Raw genomic sequence first — 8457 nt, 5'->3', positions numbered from 1 at the left:
GATATACTACTCGCGAGTTAAGTGCTCCCCCCCCCTTAGGTGAAAATCAACCATCACAGTAGGTTCTTCATACTAGCTTCCAAAATTAATATAAAAATGTTTTCGCCTGTAAAATCTCAAGTAATAAGATGTTTTAGAAGTCTATCACTGCCGAATTAAGGTATTTATATATTATCTTACAAATTAAGTGTTTCAATCCTGAATCGAAAATCTCATGTCTTGATCTAGATAAGTTCTGAACGCCAGTTTAATTCTTTATTAATATTTTCAGGGATTTAATATATAGGGTTTTATAATAAGCAATGATAAATTTTTAAATATCCTTTATCTTATTTTTAACATACATTATTAAATGTGGAGAGAATTTTTTTTGGTTATTTAATTTTTTAGTTGATTTGGCCGTGTCATCATATTCTACCCAGGTTCCTTGCCTGTAACATATGGCAGTGTAATGCCCTATAATTTCGTCATTACTTCTGCGGGTGGTAATTGCTGGCAATTTCATTGCCACTATGCCATGGAGCTTGTATTCATAATTTGTTATTGACAACAATAACGTCGTTGGTAATCTTTTGAGCAATATTTCATTATTCTCCAATTCATCGCTGTATATTTCAAATAATATATACTCGCCTAGATATGTGAAAAAAAATTGGTTTTAAGTTTAAATGAATAACTACTTTCTATTATAGGAATAAGTACAATTCTTTTAGTTAAAATTTAATAGTAAATCGATTGGTGTTAATAGAATTATAAAAGTACTAGTGGAATTTACAGATACACACATTTTGATAATAATGTTTTAACTTCTATTTAATGATTTATTACCTTGTAAGCTTAGTTCTTTTGTCACGAATCCAGCACATCCTGCGGTTTCACATTTTCTTTGAGAATGTAAGCAAATATCTTCTATGATTTCCTCATTAAAAGATTTGTGCATTAATGATGCCAATCGTATAGATAGTACCGCGAATGTGCGTTGCTTATTGATGCAAATTTGATCACATATATTTCGCTCTATAAACATGGGGTTGTAATTCTTTAAAATTTGGCGACTAATATGCTCAATTGTTGTATTGCACAACAGTGACGAACAGCCTAATTTTGATTCAGTCTTTTCAAATATTTCACATAGAATATTGCACCTTTGCTTATATGTTGATTTGTTGATGCCTTTCTTGTTCACGTACATCACCATTTTAAAGAAATTATTGCATTGATGACTGGCAAGTTCATCAGCGAATTTTTTATAATCAAATAATGCGCACAAGAACAGTTGGAAAAAGCTATCAAAACTGCACGTGTTTTGCAACGTTATCACCACCTGCTTATTTTTTACGCCTTTCAGCTGCACATCTCCGCCATTTTTTATAATGGGTACGTCTATAAATTTTGAATGCAACAGAAGTGCATTCTGTGCATAACTATTTTGCAGATATGTACCTTTCGGCTTATTTGGTTTTTGTGCAGCTGAAATTTGACCACCCCAATCTTCAAAATCTTGTGAGGCGATAATGTCATTCACATTTTCTTGAGTATGGCATTGCAAGCACAAACGCTTCTGTCCATAGCCCTCATTTTCACCATCAACAGGCAATGAACAGAAATCCAATGCATGGACAGGCTTTCCACATACCTATAGTAAAATATAATACAAATATATCATTCTTACATTTTATCACCTTATATAGGCATAGTATATATATATATTTGTACACTAAATGAATAGTATATATATATATATATATATATATATATATAAATTTGTACACTAAATGAATTGAGTACATAAAATCCAGTATGAAACTAATGTAACTAATGTCCCTCGCATTGCCTCATACTAAGTTTTTAGTTATTACTTTATATAAAGATACAAATATTATGAACATACAAATGAACATAAAAATGTCAATAATGTTTTGATCTTTTACATTAGTAATAATTATGAAACATTTAGGTTAATTAAAAAATATTTTAACTTCATTAAAAATACGTATAATACCAGTGAACAATTTGCGTTTATCTGCCAAAATATTTTGGAAGTTTAAGTAATTTTATTCTCTCATATTTTATTTTATTTTGAGAATATTTCTTTTGATATCATACTAACGAGACAATTTCTTTGGATGTACTAACAAGCCAATTACTCAAAAATTTTTTTGTAAATTAAGGAATGAATTAAAGTATTGTATGAAAAATAATATAAAATAAAAAATAATTTAAAGATAAAACTATACAGGCTTTGTAATACTAATTATTATATTTGATTTCTTTATTTATGATACTTGGTTTTTCCAATACTTATATATTGTTTGTTATAAGGTTTTTGGAAGGTGACACTGTCATTTTAAGCAATATTATATATGTATTACGTTGTAACGACCCGTCTTTTTCCGCGCACGGGGCGGTGCGTGACTGCGGGCGGACCAGGGCGCGGAGGGAGGTCGCCAAGAGAAACTAGACTTGGTTGCTTTAGGTGTTGAATACAATCGTAAGTTTATTTCGCGTTGGTTATATACAAAAGGAGTGGCTTGGCCACGACGCGCGGACGGACGGATGGCGGTGACGCTCGGACGGACCCAACAAAAACTTAAAGGCTACGCGCGGACGGACGGACGAGAAAACGGAGCGCGCGGACGGAACGAACGGTATTTACAAATGTCTGAATCGCGCTATTGTCGCGGCTGAGTTCGCGGAATTCCGGCCTCGAGTTTTCCGGGAACTCGAAGCCGGTGTTGACGCGCGCAGACCGTGGCCTTGCTGAAGGCCGTGGCCACGGCCGTAAGTGACGCGCGCTCGGTGCGAGTGTACGCGGAGCGGGGATTCCCGTCGCGAGCGGTTAATACCGCGATGTTCGGCGGTGGTGATCGACTCACGCCAAGAGCCCTTGGTAGAGGCGCGGAACTCCACACCCCAGGCCGTGAGTCGATACCGTAGTGAGGACGGCGGATCGGGAATCGCCGACCAGGATCTCCTGGTGGAGCCCAAGATGTACTTGAGCCCGGTTTTATCGGCGGTATCGGGATTAGCGGAAGGCTCTTGCCAAGACTGCTTGGCGGAAGCTAAGGCTCTTAACTCCCAAGTGAGCGCTAGGATGGGCTTCTTCTGGATCGGAGAGTGGACGGAGAAGAAGACCGCTCGACTCTCGGAGCGGCGGCGCTTATATACCCGAATCTCGAGAGCAGGGACGGTGCGGGGGTACGGAACGGTACGGAATCGGTGGGGGTCTCCCTGCCGCTCGAGATCGGTCCGGCGGTCGCCACTCCGGTCGAGCGCGTGCGCGCGGAGATCTGCCACGCAGATCTCACGTGCGGATGCGTCAACGCGCGCTACGCCGGTGTCGGAGTATACTTTCGGCGCTATGCGCCGTGTTTCTGCTGTCCGGCGGTTGTTCGGCCGGACAGCCCGGAACGATGGACGGTCCGAGGGGGGAGCGGAAAGGCGGTTTGTTACAACGTATATAGTTTTAATATATACTGTGCATGTATGAGCGCCTCCAGGTTCGTTTCCTTTTGAGCAAAGAGGGCATGCTGGTAGAGAATTCTTTTCAAAATCTACACATTCGTTTTCAGGCTGACAGTCACCACTGTTATCTGATATTTCTAATACCTCTTTATCAGGCTCGGATAGTAACTAGTTAAAAAGTTAAACAAAAAGTTAAAAAGTTAATAACTTTTAGCTGATTGTCAGGATTGAAACACTTAATTTGTAAGATAATATATAAATATCTTAATTCGGCAGTGATAGACTTCTAAAACATCTTATTACTTGAGATTTTACAGGCAAAAACATTTTTATATTAATTTTGAAAGCTAGTATGAAAAACCTACTGTGGTGGTTGATTTTCACCTAAGGGGGGGGGGAGCACTTAACTCGCCAGTAGTATATCTTAAAAGCACCTAATTTACGCGTAGTTAATGCGTATTTTATAAATTTTTTGTATTATTATTTAAAGTACTTCTCTCTTGGCGTCACCAACCCCAGGGGTGGATTTTCGTCTAAGGGGGGAAGCACTTAATTCGCGAGTAGTATATCTTAAAAGCACCTAATTTACGTGTAGTTAATGCGTATTTTATAAATTTTTTGTATTATTATTTAAAGTACTTCTCTCTTGGCGTCACCAGCCCCAGAGGTGGATTTTCGCCTAAGGGGGGAAGCACTTAGTTCTCTGCTAGTATATTTATAAAGCACTTAATTTCTACTTATTTTCTGTGTATCAATTAATTTTTTATTTCAATTATTTATAGCACTTTTCTCTTGATTCCAATACTGTTAAGGACTGTTTTTGGGCGAAGGGGTGGAGATACGTCACCGTGAGTTTTGTCGTTTGAAAGTACCTAAAAAGCACCTAATTATTCAACCCTTTTTATTTATTTTGGGCTCTTGCTTCAATGATATTCGTTGGGTGTGCTGCTAGCTTACGTCAAGCTGGCAGTACAACCTTATAATTTAAATTTCCAGAAAATAAGAAGAGCACCTAATTTTTAAATAGAGCACCTAATTAGCACCTAAAAAGCACCTAATTCTCATGCTGTTGTTTTTCTTTTTTAACAACTTTGTTCTGCTAGCTTGATAGACGTGCGTTCATGATTGTCAGAAGCAGCATTATATTTTTGTATTACTTAATCTAGACTCCATAATGAAATAAAGAAGAAAAAATCGGAAAAAAATCTTATGTGTTACGGAAAAATTTTTAAACATAATATTTGTTTAATTTGACTTTGCCATTTGAAAAAAAGATAATAACAAATGGCTGTATAATGGTGTATACGTTACCGCCACATAGAAAAGCAATCGTTTACTTCACCGACTGGTTGACGCGATTATAACTTAATTCAATTGTAAGTGCCTTGATTTAATACATAGAAGTCTATGCCAGGAATAGGTATGTAACACGACGGTGCAATTCGGTCTATAACCGAAACTCTATATCATATTCATTTCCACAAATCGCTATTAATTAGTGTAGAGGGTTGAGTCGAATTGTTTCCATTTACGATGGTGGATTTCTCAAGGACAGTTAATGGCGAAGTTACATCTTCCGGTTCTGACACCCTTTTATTTCCAATTATGAAGACATTGTGTCCCGTCCGACAGTCTCACTGCAGCTGTTAGTAATACTGCTCTTGCTACGGTGACTTTTGTCAAGGGTGTGTAATGACTGTTTAATCTATAAGAGATTTTAATTAACTACGAAGATAATTTCTATCCAATGTAAGATCAGTCCTATTTTTGCTGTTAAACAATCTAGTTTTGTATTTCTTTGACTGTCTGAAACATGAATTTTGATATCCTCATTTTTAAGTGTTTGTTCACATATTTCTTTAAAAGTTAAAGAAAGAAGAAAAACAAAAGAATAATGTTTTCTGTAATAAATCAAAATAATTTTGTATAAAGAAAAACAGATTTTTTTAAAATAAAAATAGACCCAAAAAGTTTAATATTATATAATTAATTTTGTTAGTACGCCTATCTACTAGAATGTTAAACTTTGCTGGATTCCTTTTATCTCATAATGTATGAACAACTTCGACTGTAAAATTTTTAAATGTTCCACAGCGGATCTATTACACGGTTTCCTGTATGATCGACGTAGGAAATCCATTCACGGTCGCGAGTGATGAATACTTCGCAGCAAAAGGTCAAGTACCGGCGGCTTAACACGAATCAATGTAGCAGTACCATAAATACCGATTCCTTTACGTATGCGGTGTGGCTGCGGGATGTAAAAGGTAGGTAGTTGGTGCTATCGCGCACCACTACCGGTCCATGGGGTACACTTCTCAGTCCCCGCTATCATCCCTCGGAGTTTCCACCGCTACCGGCGCGCACCAACGATGGGAAGTCTTTATGGCGGTCATGCGATCGCCGCATTTTACGAGTACGTGGTCTTTACTAGCCACCACTATGTAAGCACACATCTCTGGCAGCCATTGCCTCGTACAATGCATTATTGAGCTAATGGCGTGGTGTAAATGTACTTACGCAAATATACGCACTCTCCATGTGCTTTGCTGATCATTCTTGTGACTGTTTTTTTTTTATTTTACGCTGCTACATACTAAAAAATACATTATTAGGTTGGCAAAAAGGTCATGTCGTTTTGTTTTCTATGTAAATAAAAGTCTTTGCTTTGTATGAAAAAATTTCTTTCGTTTACGCAGAGAAAGAACGACATGACTTCTTTAACGATCTTATAGTACCTTAAAGAGTGTATTACATAAATGTATGTTTCTATTAAACATATCGGATTTTTGAAGATTTTGGCCATTAAAAAACCTTAATCTAAATTAAACTTATAATAAATTATATCGCGGTTATTGATGCGCAAGTTCAAACAATTTATTTTTCTTTACACAATGTACCTTCACACAATATTTATTTCTAATTTATCATTTGTATGTAAAATTTTATAAAGATTTTTAATATGCATAGAAATTACAAAAGCAACTGACCATTAGAATAATTGCTTCAAGTTTAGATCAAGATTTCTTAATTGCGTCAATTTCTACAGAATTCTGTGCTAATTTATTTTTATTTTAGAATATTATTTTTATGAAAAGAAAATAGATGATACTATCTTTCAACATTTTTTTATAAATATTTTTGCGTAATAAATATACATATATGATAGATATAATGTATTGTATACGTTACAGTAAAAATAAATAAATAACAAGTCGTCTAATGCTGGGAAAAATACGAGAAATGTTAGGTTGTCGCCGTAAACATTTGTGTATATGAATGCACTTGGTTGATTCACTGTAACATCTAGTAATACGGCCAGTAGCATCAGCATAAACTAAAACGTGACTATCTGCAAATAGAGAATGGCAAAGGAGAAAAACGAGACGCGTTTGCAAAACGGACGAAGATCCTTATTTATTACTCATATATTCGTTTAGTGTACACGGGATATTTTTAAGAGTACGAAGCAATCCTTGTAAGTTTGTATCTTTTTTATATTATTGTCAATACAACATGTTTAGTATACGGATACATGAATTTTCGAACTATGTCGCCAAATATTTATTTTTTTGCAAAAGTCTTGTTTCTAATCAAAACTAAATTTTTAAAGATTACACTTTTTTGCAAACTGGCTTTCCCTGCTGTCTTAAATTAACACCAATACCATCAAAGAGACTTTTCCCATATGCTGTAGTAAAGAAGTGCCATTTGGCCGTGATACCAAACAAATCTTGCGTATGGTAAAATAAATTATAATTCTTAAATTATAATTATTAAATTAGAATTTGTTTTACCATGCGCGTGATTTTTTTGGTATCACGGCCAAATGGCGTTTCTTTGCTACAGCACATGAGAAAGGTCCCTGAGATGATATTAGTGGAAATTTAAAACGATTAGCAAGGAAAGCTAGTTTGCAAGGAAGTGTAATCCTCAATACTGAGGCATTGTACATGTGGGCTAAAAATAATGTGAAAGAGATAACAATTTTATTTAGTTCAAAAACAGATCACAACAAATTAAATACGTTTTTAGAATCAAGATTTGCATTAGCAAAAACTATTCCGAGTACGTTAAAATATCATGCAATTATTCTTACGAACGAAGATCAATTAATTAAAAAAAAACAATTCAATTTTGATGGGGAACGAGGCTTTTCTCTAAAAACATAGAAAAAAATAAATAAGTCTAAATAATATAAAATGCAAAGACAACTATTTTTATTTTATAGTTATTTGTTAAAAATATATTAGTTAGTTGTAGTACTAAATAATTGGCCAATAAAAATTGATATTATCTAGCTTTTGGCTGAAATTATAATTTTATATTGGAAAAAATATTTATTTTCTAAAGGATTCCATTGCAATCCCAAAATTTGCTTTATGGTGCGATATTCTACATGTATTGACGTATTTTTGAGAATTTCTTCAAATTTTTAAAAATGGATAAAACTGTTTATTTTTTTACTTAAAACTAAAAAATTTAACTTTTTTAATACTATTAAATTTTTCTCACCAATATTAATACTTTTATCTGAAAGTACAGAAAAAAGCCTAAAAAGTCATGTCTCTAAAAATTTTTTAATGTTAGCTGCAAAGGTTAAAAAAAATTTTTTTTTAATTTAAACGATAGTTTTCAATATCTTTGTTGTGAAGCATATAATACTTTTTTTATCATTAACCTTATACAATATATCCACTAACATGTTTTTGTTATTATTTTAAAAATCCCAAACAGTTTATTTTTAGCTGGACCCCTTTTACATGGAATGTCCCACATACACATGCCTGCATGCGTACGCGCACATACGCACACAAATATATTTAATGATACGTTTATCAAAAATGTGCTATATACAGTTTCAAAAGTTTTTGCTATAAAATCGCACTTTTAAGTGACTGCAACAATCTGTGTTCTGGCCATAAGTCAAGAATGCCCAACCTTTTTACATCTGTGAACTTTTTTTAGTAGAGCATTTTGCAATGTACCTAT

General features: G+C 34.7%; 1 protein-coding gene across 1 annotated transcript; it reads right to left on the bottom strand.

Moving 5' to 3' along the window:
• On the bottom strand, positions 1 to 1700 carry LOC120359300. The gene is made up of 2 exons (XM_039456339.1): positions 829 to 1700; positions 1 to 633 (listed from the first exon to the last, which is right to left on the bottom strand). Exons 1-2 carry the CDS (start codon positions 1196 to 1198, stop codon positions 314 to 316), a joined length of 690 nt encoding a protein of 229 aa, XP_039312273.1. The 5' UTR covers positions 1199 to 1700; the 3' UTR covers positions 1 to 313.
• Between the last annotated feature and the right edge of the window lie 6757 nt (positions 1701 to 8457).

Source organism: Solenopsis invicta, chromosome 1 (genome assembly GCF_016802725.1).
Source record: "Solenopsis invicta isolate M01_SB chromosome 1, UNIL_Sinv_3.0, whole genome shotgun sequence".
Taxonomy (NCBI): Eukaryota; Metazoa; Arthropoda; class Insecta; order Hymenoptera; family Formicidae; genus Solenopsis; species Solenopsis invicta.
The sequence above is the reverse complement of the archived record's forward strand: the minus strand, read 5'-3'. Positions and strand labels throughout refer to the sequence as shown.